Source organism: Triticum aestivum, chromosome 7D (assembly GCF_018294505.1).
Source record: "Triticum aestivum cultivar Chinese Spring chromosome 7D, IWGSC CS RefSeq v2.1, whole genome shotgun sequence".
In the NCBI taxonomy this organism is placed as follows: Eukaryota; Viridiplantae; Streptophyta; class Magnoliopsida; order Poales; family Poaceae; genus Triticum; species Triticum aestivum.
The window spans coordinates 624,801,887-624,820,662 of record NC_057814.1 but is presented as its reverse complement, the minus strand read 5'-3'; the positions used below and the strand labels follow the sequence as shown (position 1 = coordinate 624,820,662).

Sequence of the window (18,776 nt, the reverse complement as noted above, 5' to 3'; positions counted from 1 at the left end):
CACAGTTTTGCCTACATGAGATAATCACCAAATCAACCTCAAATGGAAAATTGTTCAACATGAAAGTTGTGTGCCCCGTCGAGGAGAACAATTTTGCATTTTGTATCATCTCAATCCAAAGTCATATACGACCTTCATGACCAAAACAATGGATTGCTTGAAAATTGGGCTTGAATGCTCAGGGCTTAGTTGTCCCACTTAGGTTATATGTTAGCTTTTGGACAAGATTTTAAACCCTTTTCTTCTTTGAAAATTCTAACTGCCTCATATATAGACGAAAACACGTGATGAACATATTAGGAGTGCAGAGGAACCAGTCAACACGCGGGAAGGTAGATGAATCGGACTGGCGAAAAACATGAGCCCGACGGTTTTCTAATCAGAATGGAGGACAAAAACTTTTTCTAAAAAGATGGCTGCCCACTCGACGTGTGCTAAATTAGATTTACCAACACACAACATGTGCATGCATGCCACTTACCTTTACCAAACTGTGCTTTAACTAACGGCAAGGAAATTAGTTCACGTGCAATCTATTAGTTCACAACCACCTTGTCCTTCTTCATCACCAATTTTCATCACTGACACTTCATAAATTTGTGCAGCTGCAACCCTGATAGATGAAAGAGTACACGCTTTACTAGTCTGGAATCTTTACCTCTCGATTGGCGTTGGGTTTCCTAAAAATCTATAGCTGATATGGAATTCTCGTTGCTGCTGCCTTCACTACCACCTTGTCCTCCTTGATCACCAATTTCCATCACGGACACTCCATATGAGTCTGCAACTGCAACCCTGATAGATGAAAGAGGACACGCTTTACTAGTCTGGATTCTTAGGAAACGAAATCAGTGTAAAGGACTACAACATCAAAATAACTAAGCAGACAACAACAGGGTAATACAGAATAAAAAAGAACTGGAAACACCGATGATTACCTTTCTGACCCCGTCAAACATGCGAAACCACGAATACTGAACCCAAGCATACTGACCTCAAGCTTTGTCTTCAGCCTGGGAAATATGGAGCACTCACTATTTTAGCAAATATAGAGAGAGGGGCTAACCAGCAATTTTTTTTCGAAACCGAGTCAAAAAAATTGCCTCATCAATTAATTAAGCATAAGAAAATTGCTCAGTTAAATAATGAAAACCAGCAAAAACTAACACAAACAACCACATGCGGACTACTCATAGAGCATCCAACCCCACAAGTGCACGATCAGCCCTACAACCAAACACAACCATAACACAACCACATCCGAGACCCGCCGTCGTCGACGCGAGAGAAGGAAGGCCACACCACCTCACGCCTCTTCCATCCGGCGCTGCTCCACAAACTATGCCCTCGATAGGGAACACGACACCGCAGCGCGGCCATCGTCCGATCCGGTGATCTTAGGATTTCTCCCGGAGCGGCACGAGCAGGTTGACGATAGTTGCTTGATGATGCCTTCATCAAGGTAACGACGTAGACGCCGCCATCGCCCGCCATGACTGGAGTCGGCTCGGTTTTCACCGGCGACTATGTCTCCCCAACTCGCCGCCGGTGCTAATAGTGGGATCCAAGATCCGTCACTACCAGCCTGGCCAACCGCCTTCGATGGAGAAGGCAGCCACCACCACCATGCCCGGGCCAAGAGACACAGACGTCCCCATGCCGTGAAGATTACCCAGGGGGATCTCCTCTTGCCGTTGTCGAGACGAGGCGTAGCCGCAGTGGATCTCGATCTAAATCCCTCGGGCTCAGATCAGATCTCATCGTAGCCAAAATCTCATCCGCCAACGGCCGCCGGAGATCTCCTGGCCACCGCCAACCCGCTGCGCACTGCCGTTCGAGGAGGGAGCTGGACGCCGTTGCCCCCACGCGTTACCGCCGGCCGAAGACTGTGCCGCCGCCACCGCCTCACCACAGGGGCTTCGCCCCGCGGCGTCCTCAGCAACGGCGGCGGTAGTGGGGGGAGGGCTGAGGGCGGTGTGGACGGGGACTCCCCGGGGGCGGTGCGGCGCCGCCTCGGGGGGGGGGGGGGGGGGGGGAGGTCTGCATGATGACCTTTGGAGAGACAATGAAAGCATCGATCCCTGAGCCACGCCGGAGGAGCAGGCCGGGCAATGGAAGCGGGCCAACAGAAGGCCTTTGTAGATGGCGAACGGCGGCGCCTAGTGACGAGGTGCCAATCTCCCAACATTTCCCCATGAGCTGCTGGCGCGCAGCTCATTGTATTAACATGCGTCATCTTTCTACTGACGCATCCAAGTTAGTCCCCCAACGAGGACGCACAAGAGAGGCCACCGGGACGGTGCATGACAGACCGGCGACAGTGGGCGGCAACTGGAGCGGCGCGAGTGGAGCGATCGGGACAAGCTGCAGACCGCATCGGGAGGCAGCTGCCAGAGCATTGAGCCCTGTCCTGCACAGCCACGGACACCACCGCATTGCCCGGGCCAAAGGGGTCGCCGGGCAAGGCAGCCGACAGCAGCATGGAGGTCGTCTGGGATGCAGGGTCGACGAACAGTGGTGGCTCAGACGCATCGCAGAGACGATGGGAGCGACCGCCACCGCCGACTAGGGCGGAGAGCCGGCTCTCAGCATGGCCGGAACAGCAGGAGCTGACGCGGACGATGAACCAGTGCGTAGCACAGCCGGAGTGGCAGATGCAGCTGCTGCTGACGCGGAGGCAAGCCGGGGGCACGGACAAAGAACTGGCGTAATGGTAGAACCCGACACGGGGAGCCTCGCGGATGCGGGCGCAGGCTTGGCCAGGGGCTCCTCCAGCACCTGCACGGAGCCACAGACCCTCTACCCACTTAGACAGGGTGGCGCAGCGCCGGCTTCAGCGGCGCCGCCAGGAGCTCCCGATCCGGATCGGACCAAGGAGCGGACGGGTGGACCGGCAGGACGACGCACGCCCTTCAGCCAGCAGGCAGCTCGGCGGGAGGTGGCGGCAGCGAGCTGGCGGGGATGCGGACGGGGCTGCTGGCGGTGAGGACGGGACGGGCTGCTGGCGGTGAGACTTGCGGGGCTCATGTTGCACTCCTGCTTTTTCTTGCGGGAGGGAGGGAGAGAACAGATGGCGCCGAGGCCGCGGAGCAGGGAGATCCGGCCGTGGTTGTATCGAGACATGGAGAGACGTGGTTGTATCGTGCTTACCTGAAATCAGTGGAGCTCCACACACGAACAACACCATCGCGACCACCTGTAATTAGAAATGGAAGACTGGGATGGGCAAAGACGGAACAGACTTTAGACTCATGTTCGAGTGTATGAACACACTCCTTCTTCTGCAAGTCCCATATCTGTTTTGAAAAACAAAAACAAACCACTCATATATTAGAAATGCTAGATGCATGTTGTATTAATGTACTTTCCAGCATAATAGCCGACCTTGGCAGTCTTATCACCAGAGACACTAATCAGATACTGCTGACCATCACGCTTGAAGAAATCCACGCTGTGCACGCAATTGGAATGTCCAGAGAGAGTATACTTGGATTTGGGAGAATCAAGACTCCAAACCTGAACACCAACCATAAGAGCTTCCAGTCATGGTACAGTAGAGAAACGTACCATCTGAAACACTTGCAAAACAAATAAGAGAGAGAAAGCAAAACCTTTACTGTATAATCCCTAGAAGCACTTGCAAAACTGTTGGTGCCCACTGGGTTAAATTTTAGTTCCCTAATATCATCTGAGTGCTCTTTTTCAAATGTCTGTATGCAGTTCCAGTCCTGGTCCCAGTCCCAAAGCTTTATTTGGCTACCACACCCTGACAGCACATACGGCTGGGTCGGATGAACGTCTAATGAACACCAGACAAAGTCACCATCGTGAACTTTGAAGCTCGTGACCGTTTCGAGTTCCTTTTCATACTTGTACACATGGACGAAACAATCACGTGACGCAGCCACAATCCACCTCTTTCGTGCAATAAATTTAACTTTGCTTACTGCAGTGAGGGCAATCGTCTGTTTAGCATATACCATTGTACAACTATACATATGGTGGAAGAAAATTATATTAACAAAGAAGTCAGAGAGAGCTTACCTATATCCTGCGAGACCTTAATCGAAGCGACCACTTTCTGCCAGTAAACATAATTGAGTCATTTGTTGGTCCAATGTAAACAAAAGATTGGTATAATTGCCAACAAAACTGAGCTTTTGGTGATGACCCTTTACATTAAATCGTGGTAATTCAATTGAAATACTATGACGGGAAAAAAGAGGGCAAAACTTTGCCAATATGGTGTTGTGTTTTCTTGGCTGTGGGTAAAAACTTCAACATTACAGTACGCCTCCCATCAACCATCACCAAACATAGACTTCTCCTGCTATTTGGCAATCAACGGAATCTGTATGTTTACTTATGAACTAAATGCTTGGGCCCCGAGCATCTTTTTGATGCAAAGGGCAAGCGGCCATAATTTTCTTTCTTTATCCAAAATAGTAGCAGAAGAAGCAGTAGAGGTAACTTGCCTGCGTGTCAGAGTTCCAAATCCGAACATCACCAAATCCGTGGCCGGTTACAATCCTGTATGATAATGAGGTAGTAAAGCAGGATAATCACATCCAATGCACTCACTTGAAAAGGAAGAATAAAGATTAAAATGCGCATATTATCCTACACACTTACAATGGCTCTGTCTGATGTGCATCCATACAAAGGAACCAACCGACTGCATCATCTATAATCTGACCAAGCAACAGTAAAGGTTGGATTGTCTGCTACGTCGTCAATGCATCAAAGACAGACAAAAGGAAGCGTCAGTACAATTCAACTCGTCACTGAAGCAGCATTATTCAATTGCCACAACGCAATTACACTCATAAATGAATTTAGTTGGGACCTCTTTCTACCTTGATCATCTCGAATCATCTATCTGACACACTAGAGTAAATTAGAAGCAATCATCTTTTTTTTTACACATAACCACCATTATCAGAACAATGTCGTGACATGTAGAACTGATTTGCCGATAAGCTCATTTTAAAAAAAAACGACTTACCCGCAAAATAAAAACTAACTGGTGGCCCTCAGTTCTCTCTCTCCCGAAAAGATACATGTGTGCATAATCAACCGTGGAGAAGTGTTCGCGCATGAGCCGCCTGGAATCGTCGCATGGGATGGCACCTGACCCGCACAGGCGACGAGCACCTGCAGTGGTAGCACCAGTCGGGCTGCCCATGAAAGCGCCTGCACGCTCGGCAGCAGCAGCACCTCGACGGCAACATGCGCCGCCGCTGCCGTGACCCGCACTAGCAGGGCGTGGCCGCAGCAGACTAGGGCGGGCCTGTACCACCTGCCCGCGGCGGACGGCAAAGCGAGAGGCACGTCATCATCGGCGGCGGGGGCACAGCTTAAAGCAGGAGGCCTAGTACGAGGCGTTGCCACGAGTTGGGCGTGCACGGGCGGTGTGAACATGACTATCCAGGCGTCCGAGACCTTGTCGGTGATGGAGGAGACACAATGCGGCCGCTCTTCGCGGTTGAAGACATGTATTTCTACGGCCGCCAGTTCAACCCCCTCGGGCTCGAGGGCACCGCGGAGGCGGGGAACGCCTATTGCACCACCTCCAGCTCGTCGTGGGAGGCCACGTGGTTGTGTTGCTGTGCTCTCCGGCATCCTCCCACGCGTGTGCGGCGTGTCGGCCAAGCTCGTGGACACTAACAATACGCCGTAGTGCAGCCCGCCGGCCCGGGGAGACAAGGATGCTCTCTGTGGAGACCATGGCCAACCTGATGCTCGCTGTTGTCGACATCCCCCTGCTCACGCGCATCACGTGGGAGTACCCCAACGCCCATTGTCATGTCGCCCGCCCGGCTCGGCGCCAACAGCAACGTTATGGTCCCCAGTCCACAACGTCTACAAGATTATCAGCGGATGGGCAGTGCACATTTCCCACATTCGGTGACGTTAGCTCGACCTGGTGCCGACCAATCTGGCTGGTGAGCCCAAACTCTGGTTCGCCGTGCGCTCGACTTGATGCGAATGGAGCTAGTGGGCTCATGCAGAATGCTCGGCTAAATGGCTGAGGCCACCTGCAGGGAGTGGGGATCAATTTCCACGCGGCTAGGGATGCAAGAGTGGTCACGGACGCGGAGATAACTAGGTTGTTGGACACCAAGGGAAGGTTTCTCAAGGACTTGATCGGGGTGGCCAGGGACGCAGCGGTGGCGGGCAACACTGAACTCTCCGCGCATGCCGAGCAACAGCAAGCTGGATACCCAGCGGTCCTACGGATGCCAAGATCGACCGCGCCAAGGGCTCCCACACCACGGAGCTTCATCCTGGCCGCACCCTCTCGGTGCTGGATGAGCTCCAAGTCTCCGGCCTCAACCCCACTCAATTCTGGTGCATTATATGGTAATGTGCAGTTTTGATCAAACAAAGATGAAACACCCCTGCTAACCAATAGTTCACTTTTACCGGCTGAACGAAACATTGTTGACTCGAAACATTAGACCTATTATATAGAGCGTCTTTTACACTAGTGTAGTGTCAAAAAACGCTCTTATATTATGAGGCGGAGGGAGTACCTCTGTTCCCAAATATTAGTCTTTTTTACAGATTTCAATAAAAACTACATACGGATGTATATAGACATATTTTGGACTGTACATTCACTCATTTTGCTCCGTATGTAATCAGCATTGTAATCCCTAAAAAAAGACTTATATTTAGGAATTGAGCGAGTATAGTATGCTGTCGTTGCCCATTTTGACATTTGTATTAATTAAATTTCTGCCATGTTGTTACTTTTACTTGCACCATTATTCACTACGCACAAATTTCATTTTTACTAGCAAATAATTAACCATACAGAGCTTTTGCAAATAGGTTTTATTTCTTAGTTTACCGATCTCACCTGTGTCTGGGTGGCTGTATCACGTGCTGATACACACACACGCACACAACTGGTGAGACTTGTCAACAAACAAAATTCTGACTTCTCAACACAACAGTTATTCTTTATTGTTGATTTAATACTACATGAAAAAAAAAGGAAAAGATGCGCAACCCAACCTAATCTACTGATTATATTGCGGTACTCCATATTAAAATAATTTTAAAATGTATTTGTTCTGGGTGATCATTTATTTGTTGAAGAAAGCGATATCTCCCCAATTTCATTCACAAAACCAAAAAGTTCAGTTCTACTCCCTCCGTTCCAAAATACTTGGCTTTCATTTGTCCAAAAATGGATGTACCTATATACTAAAACATATCTAGATACATTTATATTTTGATAAATGAAAGGCATGTATTGTGGAACGGAGGGAGTACAACAAAGCGTAAGTAAATATATTTTGATCAGAATGTCTATCAATTTGGCACTCTAACTACAACAAAAGATCATTTGCACGGGACACTAATTGAATAGAGTAAGTATTGCAAGTTAGTATTTTTAGATAACTCACCACTTGCTTCTTGCTTCCTGCTTCTTGTGGCTCACTGATGTAAAAAACCACATCCAAATTCACGTCATCAACCACGTTGGCTGCCTCTTTAATAAACTTCATTGTAGCCATATCCTCAATGGCAAGGCCATCATTCACTTTGGTGCTCCAAACAGTGAATTCGTTGGTATGATCTCTCGGTGCCTTGGCCTGCGGTTGCATTGTTATTTCGACATTACACTTGGATCGTGGTGGTATAATGTCTTTCTGCGGTTGTGCACAGTATGACAGAGGGTTCATGTGTTCGACGTTGAAGGCAATGTAAGAGCCCGTCTCATTGGTTAGCTGAATGGTGCATGACATCTGTTTGTTAAGCTGGAAAGGAAAATGTAGTTCGAGCGGGTCAATTCCAAGCATATCGTCGTCCTCCGAGTAAGGGCTTATCTGCAAGAAAAAAGAAGAACAAAAATGTTACATTTTTTGGGACAAATGATATATGTGTTGCATAACTAGTGATGGAGCCCACTCGGTGAGGGAGCTTCAACAAAGCACAAAGGCTTCCGACCATTTTCCCATTGAAAATATTCATTAGTTCTTCATTTAATGCAGTGGGTTGAATGAGGATCCACTCCAGAGCCCAGGCAGCTGTCGTGGCTGGCTGGACTGTAGCTCCACCATTGTGTATAACATAAGATGGAGACAACTAGGGAGAGTAGTCCATAGATAACTTGTACTTCTAAGGGAGCATACGAGCTTGTCTGTCCAAACTTATATTGAGAGACATTTCTAATTGACCCATTGACACATTCCTCTTGTCTGATATCATCTATGATATCCCATATAAAAGGTCGTTTGGACGGGTCAATTTCCTGACAAAGTAACCCAATTTCCATGCATTTTGATACTTGTTGGTAAACCAACTGTGTTTCCTTCCCTGTTTTCCTCCATCTGTGCCTCCATCTCCTAAATACCTGTCATTCCATAAAAGATGACATATAGAATAAGACAAAATGTTTAACCAATAATCTCAAGTAATGGAATTATGACACGTACAAAGTTAGATGAGGTGCTCGCACGTTAGCATGCAGTGAATGTGTGGGTATTGATTCCAGCTTTTGGATATTGTTGCTTTATATAAAAACTCTTGAAGTTTTTAAAGTGGTAGTTTAAGTATGGGGAATCATGTGTTTTTATTTATCGTGCAAATTACTTTCTTTACATGTATAGGATGGTGTAAATGTGGTTGTGTATCTTTCAATGCAGGGCTGGAAAGTTTTTCTTTTATCTAGAAGAACGATGCAAGTGCAAAAATTAGAGTATCTCCATTCTCAAAATAGCATTTCGGTGCAAAAGCTATGTCATAAATAGACGGTCCAGAGTAGAGTCGACGCCAGACATGCATGGTGGTTTTTGAAACCATGATGGCTGACGCAGAACAAAGACACCAACTATGCATGGGGATACGCCTGAAGGTTGCCGCAGTTTCATCGTGCCCTGATTGCTTGCTCTGAATCACCATTTTGTGCTTTTGCAGGACCATCTCCTACTTGTGACCTCTCTATGTCTCTTCTATGCGGGGTGCTGCAGGATGTAATAGCTAATGGTGGAGGCTAAGGCCATAGTTGTTGTGGTGGTGGTGGTGGTGGCAGCCATCAACAAAGGTTGATCTTTATGGTAGAAAGGTGATGGTTGCTCTTTTTGCTGAGATCCGGTTGGTTCGTATACCATTACTGTCGCATGGAATTATGGCTTGGTTCTGCAGGTTGGCAGCAGTTTGGCCCTCTCACTGGTGGTTTATTGATCACATCAAAGATAACAAACACATGCACACACAAAAATTATAGCCAAGGGCTCGCACCCCTTTTTCACTTTATTTCCCAAAAGTATTCTCTCACATCACAATCTGATGCAAAGCAGCACTCGGCGGAGTGCTTCGGTTCGGCCCGCGCCATGTGTGGGTAGCCGTGGTGGCTGGTCCCGTTATGGCGGCATGGATCTGGTGTGTTCCTAGTGGGGCGATGCAGACCTGGCATGGTGGAGCTGCACAGGCCTGGCTGCGGAACGACCCGCTGCTCTCTTGCAGCGATGATCCGTGTCACCGGTGGCCATCGGTTGTTGTCTGGGCGTCGCGAATCTGTTTTGCGGTGGTGCATGTCATCCAGCGGAGTGCATGTGGAGGCGGGACCGGCGGCTGTTCGACGGAGCTCGATTGAGGTTGGAGGTGGTGGTGAGTTGGGTGCGTGGGAGGATAAGGCTATGTTGTGCCGCTGCCGAACAATAATGGTGTTGCCTTGCAGTTTGCCAGCGGCCTGATGGCATCGACACGTTAGAATCTGAATGACTGCCTTGGGCGTCCCAGTATATGAATATAAAAGGTCTGGTCTGATGTGGCAGTCTTCGCTCCTCCCGGTGTCATTGCCTTGGAGTTGGCCGGCTGTGTTACCTGACCGTTGCGATCTCCGACGATTGAGGTGCGTCCACATTTTCTGGCGTCAATGTCGAGGGGTGGTGTGGTTCTGGCCCATGGTGGTGGGCGATGTCCGGCGGTGCCCAGGTTTTGGGCTGACTTGGTCCGCAATGGCACAAGCCTTCGCGTTATGGTCCACTTGCATGATTCATGTTTGTGGCATCGGTCTGCGTTTCACTCTCTGGGAACTATTGTGCCATCGGATGGATCAACATGGAGGACCGCGGATTTGGCGGCGGCCATCGGTAGTGACTAGGTTGTATTCCCTCGACCCACAAAGGTGGCTGGGGATGCGGGTGAGGGTGCTTCCTATGGAGGGGGCGCCAACCCAGGCCCGGTAGCTGATGCCGGGCTAGGGGTGAAAGGAGGTGCCCTTGGCTTCTACTATCGTGGTCGGGTGGTCGTGATGTGAATGGCTGGTGGCGCCTAGGGGTATGACTGGGGCAGTGGTCCTGAATGTCGGGCTCTAGGGTTGGATTTTTGGTAGGCTTCATGGTGGCGGTGGTGGCCTTCACCTCTTGCTCATGTGGGCAGCAAGGGGTGTAGTGGCGGGAGGCTCTATTGTGGTAGTGGTTGGGACTCCTACTTGGTGTAGGCGAGTTTCTAAGTGAAAGCTTTGCATTCCTAACGTCGGCCCCGACAGCGCCCGTGGTTGCCACTTGCTTCCTGAGGACGTCATCCTGGATTTTCCCTTGTGCCAGGGCTCCAGATGAAAACTCTAGTCAATTTTTTTTAGACTTGGCAGCGACAACGCTTCATGCCATCACCCTCTTGGGTCGTTGTCGTGGTGCCTTGGTGTCTTCTGTCGGGCCTCGCCTAGGTGTTAGGCTTGTTTGAGATTCATTTTTATCTTCTGATCTGCTTTGTAAGCGAGCCTCCCCACCATATTGTATTGGTCAGTACTTTGTTGGGTTGTTGCTTTATATATAGAGTGGGAAGAAAGCCTATTTCGAGAGAGTGCAACTGCAGGGGGGGCGACCTAGTCGCACTGGTATGCCTTCATGTTAGTGCTCTCCTTCCTTGTTGCTCCATTGCGGCGTCAGTCTGAGTCAGTGCCCTTGTTGTTGCTATGTTGTAGGTCGGTTCAATGCTGATGGCCACGGTTGTGGCGGCATGTGAGTTTGAATCGGCCAAGGTCAGAGGAACAGTGTTGGGCCTTGATTGACGGTTGCCGTCAGCAGCTGTTGGGACGGGTCCCCTGGCTCCACTAGGCCTAGCTGGGATGCAGCCATCGACACCTCCTACTATGGAAGCGTTAACCCAGGGGCGGTGGCTGATGCTGGGCTAGGAGCGAAGGATGAGTCTTTCACTTCTCCTACTGTAGTGAGTGCGTTGTGATGTCGACGGTTGGCGGTGACTCGGGACTTGGATGAAGGGGCGGCGACCCTAGGTGGCGGTTTGCATGGTGGCCTCTCGGCAGGCTCCATGACAACTGTGGTGGACTGGTGGCTATGCTTTTTGGTCGTCTAGATGGCGAGGCGTGTAGCGGTGGTGGCTTGTGCTTGCTTCTGTCGTTGGCAGTGGAGAGGCCCAAATCCGGATCTGGAGGCCTGGTCTTGTCGCACATGTTTTGGGTGCCTCGTGGTGGCACGAGTGAGCTACCAAGTGAAAACTCCGCGCTTTGGGGCCGGCGGCAGCAACACCTATGGGTGCCGCTATCTTCTTGGAGATGTCGCCGTGTTTTTCCTCTGCATGCTAGGGTTCTGGGTGGATATCCTTGCCCACTTCGGGCCCGGTAGCGGTGACACTTTGCACCGTTCTCCCTCCTGAGGGTGCTGTCGTAGAGCTTAGATGTACTAGGGATTTTTACGGTACATATATACACAGCAACCTGATCTGCAACCATACCACTCAAACTCGGCAAACTAAACATGACCGGCCTCTAGACTCAGGCAGACCACATTCACGTGGTGCTACAATTCCTAAGCTCTACAAACAGACACATGGGCGTATATCAACTTTGTGCAACCATCCAATAGCTATAAAAGTGAATGAGACATAACTAGAACTCAGCGAGATGAGTTCTAGCAAAACCGTAGATGAAAAACTAATTCTAATACGACCCTTGTTTAGAATCCATGCCTCCAAGAATACTTGTTGGACAAGTACTACGGCTTGTGCTAGAACTCAAACACTAACTTACCTAACACTTACCAAACTGCACTGGAGATAACTGTACTACGGATTCATACATCACTTCCGGGCACCTAAAACACGCCACTAATGCATTTTGCCCCCACAAGTGATTAAAATTCAATGGAGAGTTTCCGTCATCAGCAGAGTAAACACACTGGTTACTGGTGGTTAGTTGAAAAAAGCCCACTGGCCACCCAGCCTGTGCCGCACCTGTGGCCATCCTTTTTTGTCTGGTAGCTAACTGAAACACCATCAATGTGTGGACGCCACTCCACGGGGACAAGAAGCAGTTGTAGCTAGCGGGCACCACCATCGTCACCGTCAGCCCTCGCATTTTCACAACCGTCTTGGTCCTCCATGTCGGAGATGTCGGATCTGCGGTAGGAGACGAGCCCGGGGACCCTCTCGTTGGCACCACGCTTCCCCTTCCAGTCTTCATATCCCATGTTGGAGATGTCTGATCTTGAGGTAAACATGGATATTTGGATTGGCAAGACCCTCCCCAAGGTTCGGCGGGTGGTCATGTTCGATTAATGCCAGCAAAATTGTGCATGTGTGCCGTTTTCTTCCTTGAAGACGTTGCAAAAGAACAAGCTCACAACCCATTGCAGATGACAATCAATTCGGCAGTGGAGGTTAGCTTGGACCGGTGATTCAAAAAGCTGGTGGCACTGGGTTGCTAGTGTTTGTATATTTCAGATGACAGTCGTCCTAGCCTTGTTTAGCTAGGGGGTTTGTCTCTCCTGTCAAGGTTTTGTATGGTCGTTCTTTATAATCAACCAAACTCTATATGGTTTCTGGCCTAGGTTTCTTCGTAAACCGGGCCAGTCTTCCTTATATATGAATGTGCAGGAGCTGCCTACTCTCTTGAAGTTGTCCTGTAAAAAATAGAATGAACAACACACAACTCACAACTTGTGTTCTCTAGGAGGAAAAGAAACCTGCGTGGGTATTTCTTAAACCCGCCAATGTTACATTAAAATAACCTAGTGTGGTGTACTGCACATGATTTAGAGAGTCCAGGAAGCTAGAAAGGGACATGGCCGGTGAGTCGGGGCCCACATGGCTGAAATTCAAATGCTTAGAGCCATTCAATTTCTAAGATCTTCATACAAGTAATGTGTAACTCAATATCACCATTTGGTAAAGAGTTTACTTCCATGTGTAGCTTGTACTTCTTTTCCAATATGTCCTCCTTCTATAAACTAATATAAGATGTTTTAGGTCACTAACTTGGTGACCTAAAACATCTTATATTAGTTTATAGAGGGAGAATTATTTAACTTGTTATTTTTTTACCCAATACTATAAAATGCAAATTAAGTAGGATTAGTAAAATGGCAACAAATATGCAAGGTAGAAAGTTCGGACAGTTGAAAAAAAATTGCCAGCAAGGTGAGCTAAAAACCTCTTACATTGTTTTTATTCTTGGGGATCACCTTTTGTCCTGTCACTAGTTCAATAATTATAACTCCCAAACTGAACATGTCTGATTTGAATGACATCTTTCCCTGAATTATGTATTCTGGAGCACAGTATCCGCTACATAAAAGGACAGTATTTCAATGCATTATAACATCAGAAAAATATGAGAGTAAGTGTCAAGAAAGTTAGATAGTTTTGATGCATAGCTTACAGTGATCCAAGACGAACTTCACACATGGTTTGTGACTTCTCATCGAGTCTCGATAAACCAAAATCAGTGATTTTCGGAACCATATCATTGTCTAGCAGTATATTCTCAGGTTTCATATCCATATGGTATATTTTCTTTTCATGGTGCAGATGGTACAAACCTTCACAAATGCCTCTAATTATTTCATAACGTGTGTCCCATTTAAGTCCCCTTAATTCATCTGCATTATGGAAAAGTAGCATTGAGCCACCAAAGTTTCAAACATTTAATTGATGCATGCTAGATTGCACAATTAGTGACCCTTAGCATTGTTTTCCAGTCTATCTCACTTCTTGACTGTGGGTAAAATCTATCGAAACGTAAGTTAAAAAGGAAAAGGACAAATAAGTAAAGATAAGAGTTCTATCACATGCAAGAATGACGTACCTGTAATATACTTTCTCAGGCTTCCATTGCTGACATACTCAAAACAGAGTAGTCTTTCTCGTACCTCGGCATAAATATGTTGTTTCAATCCTTCAATTTTTATTGCCGTCTGATCTGTGCTAGCACAGAAGCCAAGAAACCGTATAATATTTTCATGTTCAATGTTCAACAGGCTGTCAACTTCGTGATAAAACAATGTCTCCTTGATTGAATGACTGCTCTTTATCCTCTTTACCGCAACGTTCCCATTCGGGAGCACTCCCTGTTTAACTTCTATTGTAAGCCTTTTAAAAGTTTTTAGCTGAATTTGAATATGTTGTGCATGAAAGATAGTACTGAAAGTTTGGTACACAACACTTAACGGACACAGCTGCTTTTTTCTTTGACAGAGCGCAAAGTACACAAACTCGGTGGAAATACACTGCACTCAGCTCGACCATACGCACATGCTAAGAAATATATGAAACTCCCTAGTCAACTTAAGGAGGCACATATTTTCCCAATTAATGCATGTGTGCATCCGTCTAATCTTGCACTCTCATCGTGACACACTGTCTCTATCTTGGAAATCAAATTTCGCAATAGACCACCCAAAGTATCTGCCTGATTGACTGACTACAATATACAGGAGTATATACCAAAAATAAGTAAATCAAGTTCTATCTTTTTTTTGCGAGATGGTTAAGGCTGTCTAGATATTCCCATCCCCATACCCCCACCTTGTGTGGAAGCTTTGAGCACTGGGTACGCCTTTAAAATTAAAATAAGTGACATCTTGAAGAGGTATGTAACATCTGTATATACGGTGATATTTTTACTAGGTTGTAACACTGAGTATTAACATAGTTCCGTACATCAAATACTGCTCAAGTCAATATAATAATTCCAAGGGAGATATCTAGATGACCTATGCCTAATTTGTGGTAAAAATTAATTTTACCTTATAAACAGTTGCAAATCCACCATGGCCGATTTCTCGATCCTCTGAGAAATTTTCGGTGATATCCTTCAAAAGTGAGAGTGATAGATTTGTCGGATTTTCTCTTCCATCAAGTATACGCTCCAGGACCTCATGATCCATGTATGATGTATCTGATGTGCAATCAATTTCACACTATCCACTATAACCACTAACAAAAAGATGTTTGTTCCAAATTAGCGTTATTTAAGGCAGGATATGGTAACAAAAATGTCTATAGTAAATAATTTCTGCGCCAACCAATATTTATGACAGCAATATTTAAACTTCCAATGATGCTTCTGTAATCTTCTTTAAATGTAATAAGGAAATGCAAATGTGCAGTGTAATGGTGGGTGCCTGAGTTTATGCTTTAGATACTTGTGCTATTTAAGAAATCCTAGAAAATTACTTTATGTGCATCATCTTAAAGCTTATGCACCTGCAAACAAGAACCAAGGCAGGTCATGTACAAAGCCAAGCTCCAAAATCCTCTAGAATACGAAAAAAATATATGAAGTTAGCTATATGGTTGGGCTAGGTAGACATGCATGCAAAATAAAAGGTTGTTGCCTTGTACTGTTCATAATATAAGTAAATAAGAAATAGATTCACGAATATAAGGAGAAAAATAAAATAAAACTCTCTATCGAAGACTTATTATTTGAGGTTACTGGCCTTTGATGCGCTCATCACTATAGAATCAAGTTAGTTGTGGGACTCTAACTTGTTCCATAACAATTAATTTGAAATGCAGCTAATGTAATCATTCCCTAAACATACAATATTCAGGAACCTGAACTTTGAGATAAGGAGAATAGCAGAATAATTGGGCAATGCACCTTAGGTGTGGCTCGGGCAGGGCAAGGCGATCGAAGCGGCGCAGCAGCGACACTGACTATGGTTCAACCGGTGGCAGCAGGTGGATCGACGGGTGTGCGAGGAAGAAGAAGACTACAGGGATATGAGGGAGAGGGATTGTCAGAAAGAAAATATCCAGTTAACGCAAGAATAGATGGTCCAATTAGTCAAAATCTTGTTAGGCACCCAATTAATTTTGGCGCTCCCATGAATTTATTTTATTATGTTGGCGGAGCAGGGAATTGTTCGGCGAAGATACAGAAGAACTAGCACGAGAAGTACGGGATAGACAGCCCCACGCCTGCTGACTCTCCGACCGAATGAGGAACACGGGCGGCGCTAGCCCACTGGCACCCCGGGCCTAGAATTATTTCTTGGGAACACATGCAAAAACATTAGCTAGCGTAATTCATCCACCCTTCCAATTAATCCCTCTCTTCCGTTTATTCTAGGAATATCGTACTCCCTCTGTACCTAAATACTTGTTGTTTGACAAGTATTTCGGTACAGAGGGAGTACTTTCTAAATAGCCTTGGTGTAGCAGAAATTCATGCGCATGTCCTGCATAACAATTGTATATCCTGCTATTAATTAACAAGCTAAGTTTCATCTGTTCTTCAGATCTGAAAATGTCATTACTTTTTTCAAAAAGAGGATTACCCCAGCCTCCACATCACAAGAATGCACACAGCCATAAAATTTCATGATATAACCCAAAAGGAAATATACAAACTGTAAATTAGAAGCCTATTTGAGTACAAAAGACTGGATCACTGACCTGGAGGTTGGGGATCCAGCTAGCTACTCGAGGAACATCCAAGTAGACGAGAGGCGCGGGAAGATAAGACTGGATCAGGTTGAGGTTGCATACATCGAAAGGAGGAGAGGTCTTAGGGTTGCATGCATAGAAATGAAGAGAGCTGCAAGACGAGACGTCAAGTAAGGGTAAGATCTATAGATATTTATTAATTAACATCGTCAGATTAGGGTGATACACGTGAAGGCTGACAAATCCAGCCTAGGTAACCACGGTTGCCTCGGTGTAGCTTAAAGTTTCAAGCGCATCTTGAGAAGGAAAAGGGAAAAAGACAACATGAACAGAACATTTAACAACTTCATAAGAGGACAATGCATGTGATGGCTCAAAGGTGCAGCGGTAGGTGAGCACTAAAATATGGGCAATTTGAGAGCATCTTATTTGGTTGCATGTAAACAAACCCTCCTTTCAAGAGGGTTTAATTAATCAGTAAAATCATGAAATGAGCACCATTATATGCACAAATCTAGAATATGTAGAGGCAGGGGAGGAGAATACATTGCAAGAGGACAACAGCAGCACTACACTGCAAGAGGAGACGATCAGCTTTACACGCAAGAATGCAAGATATGAATGACCAGAAACATGTTTATAACCAATGAAACATAACCCGTGTACAGAAGAAATGGACAAATATACATCAGATTGCAAACAGTGGATCGAGCCAGTGGTAGGTGAAAAGAAAAGGAAGTTAAAGAGAATATATGCCACTTGCTCCGTCCTAATAAGATCTTATATTGTGGGATGAAGGGAGTACATTTTAGGAGGAACATGGTAGTTCTTCCACCTTCATAGTAGGTATCTTTGGATGGTTCACAAGCTTGCTCTCAAAGTGTGCCTTGAGTCCTTGACTGCTTTGAGATTCGTACCCTTCAGCATGACTTATTTCAGTTCTAATGGTTAATTAAGGCCGGTGAGTTTAATCTTATATAACATACTGGAGCAGGCATTCTACGGCAGCTCAAGATTCCTCCTCAACTATCATATGATTTTTACGACAAGAGACAGACCCGTTTCCTTGAGGTCTGGGCCCATCACACCAGATGAGTCTTGTCGTACAAAGATCATACAGAATTTGATCGTACGTATATCAGCTCTCATGTTGATCCTAAGGTTACATGCAACTTGCTGGCGCTGCAAGCAGTCTCAAGGATGTCCACCTTATTTTCAACATGCGTATCTAAAAACAGAAAACGATTAAGCACCTGGGATTCGAAATGCCAATATGGCGGGCAAAGTTTTACAACTACACCACATCTTAGTATGTTGTTAAATAAGTGATTGGAAAAAATCAGTATCTTTTTGTTCGATGTGCGTGTTTAGTGGTTTACCCCCTGTATCCAAAACCTTGATCACCACCATCATTTTATTACCTTTCTTGTTTCTTTGTTTGCTTATTACTCCTACCTACTGGCTGCTAGTCTTGCAGGGATTGAGTTGGCAACTTCTTGGATGCCTCCTCTGCATTACAGGTAAAGAAACCTGAACTTCACATGGGACTGTCCTCATTGGGTTGTGTTTTTTTAAATGGCCCGGGGTTGAAGCATATATATTAGAAAAAGACGTCCTTAGTGCGCACCATGACCATGTCAGGAGGTTCACGCTGCGTCCTTGTATGATCCAGTTGATTGATGCCTAGGAGTACAATGCTACGCGTAAAGAATATCCATCCACTGAATGGGGGCCTAAGATTCCTCTCTTGGTTAATCAAACAGCGTCAGAAACAACGACCTCAATGGTCGGTCTGTCCTGCTAAACAAATGGCACAGCTTTTCGTACTGGCTCCTAATTCTAGGTTAGATCTAGCGTAAGCTTTAGTAGTGGAGTACTTTAAAAGCATTTCTTTGATGCTTGTGGTCCATCGGATGGCCAAACAGAAGAAAAATATGGTCTACACGTGGATAAACGTTCCTAGCATTTGCTTTCCACATTATCAATTGTAGCTCACCTGTAAAGTACTCCATGTGTGAGGAATCCCACAAAGAGTTGCCACTCCGCTGGCGACGTACCTGCACCCTGACGTTGGCCACTGAAGTTTGGGCTCCGGTCCATATTTCAGTGGGCCAATGACACGTCAG

The 18,776-nt window shown here is 46.4% G+C and overlaps 2 protein-coding genes across 2 annotated transcripts; both read right to left on the bottom strand.

Annotated features, from left to right (window-relative positions):
• Positions 1–385: 385 nt before the first annotated feature.
• Positions 386–3,531, bottom strand: LOC123171458 (putative coatomer subunit beta'-3). Its single transcript, XM_044588951.1, has 4 exons — positions 3,385–3,531; positions 3,151–3,296; positions 939–1,013; positions 386–795 (listed from the first exon to the last, which is right to left on the bottom strand). The coding sequence occupies exons 1-4, from the start codon at positions 3,529–3,531 to the stop codon at positions 681–683; spliced, it is 483 nt and encodes a 160-aa protein (XP_044444886.1). The 3' UTR covers positions 386–680.
• Positions 3,532–7,443: 3,912 nt separating this feature from the next.
• On the bottom strand, positions 7,444–15,185 carry LOC123166225 (putative receptor-like protein kinase At4g00960). Its single transcript, XM_044583989.1, has 5 exons — positions 15,003–15,185; positions 14,063–14,324; positions 13,637–13,856; positions 13,416–13,542; positions 7,444–8,368 (listed from the first exon to the last, which is right to left on the bottom strand). Exons 1-5 carry the CDS (start codon positions 15,141–15,143, stop codon positions 7,994–7,996), a joined length of 1,125 nt encoding a protein of 374 aa, XP_044439924.1. The 5' UTR covers positions 15,144–15,185; the 3' UTR covers positions 7,444–7,993.
• Between the last annotated feature and the right edge of the window lie 3,591 nt (positions 15,186–18,776).

Excerpts from the sequence above, each read along its gene's own strand:
- LOC123171458 (XM_044588951.1), bottom strand. The coding sequence starts at position 3,531 with ATGGTTGGTGTTCAGGTTTGGAGTCTTGATTCTCCCAAATCCAAGTAT. Across the intron at positions 1,014-3,150 it reads TGGAGCTCCACTGATTTCAG|GCTGAAGACAAAGCTTGAGG; the intron begins GTAAGCACGATA and ends CATATTTCCCAG. Across the intron at positions 796-938 it reads TGTTTGACGGGGTCAGAAAG|GGTTGCAGTTGCAGACTCAT; the intron begins GTAATCATCGGT and ends TTCATCTATCAG.
- LOC123166225 (XM_044583989.1), bottom strand. The coding sequence starts at position 15,143 with ATGGATCATGAGGTCCTGGAGCGTATACTTGATGGAAGAGAAAATCCG. Across the intron at positions 13,543-13,636 it reads GAAGTTCGTCTTGGATCACT|CGGATACTGTGCTCCAGAAT; the intron begins GTAAGCTATGCA and ends CCTTTTATGTAG. Across the intron at positions 8,369-13,415 it reads TCCCCAAGAATAAAAACAAT|GTATTTAGGAGATGGAGGCA; the intron begins GTAAGAGGTTTT and ends ATGGAATGACAG.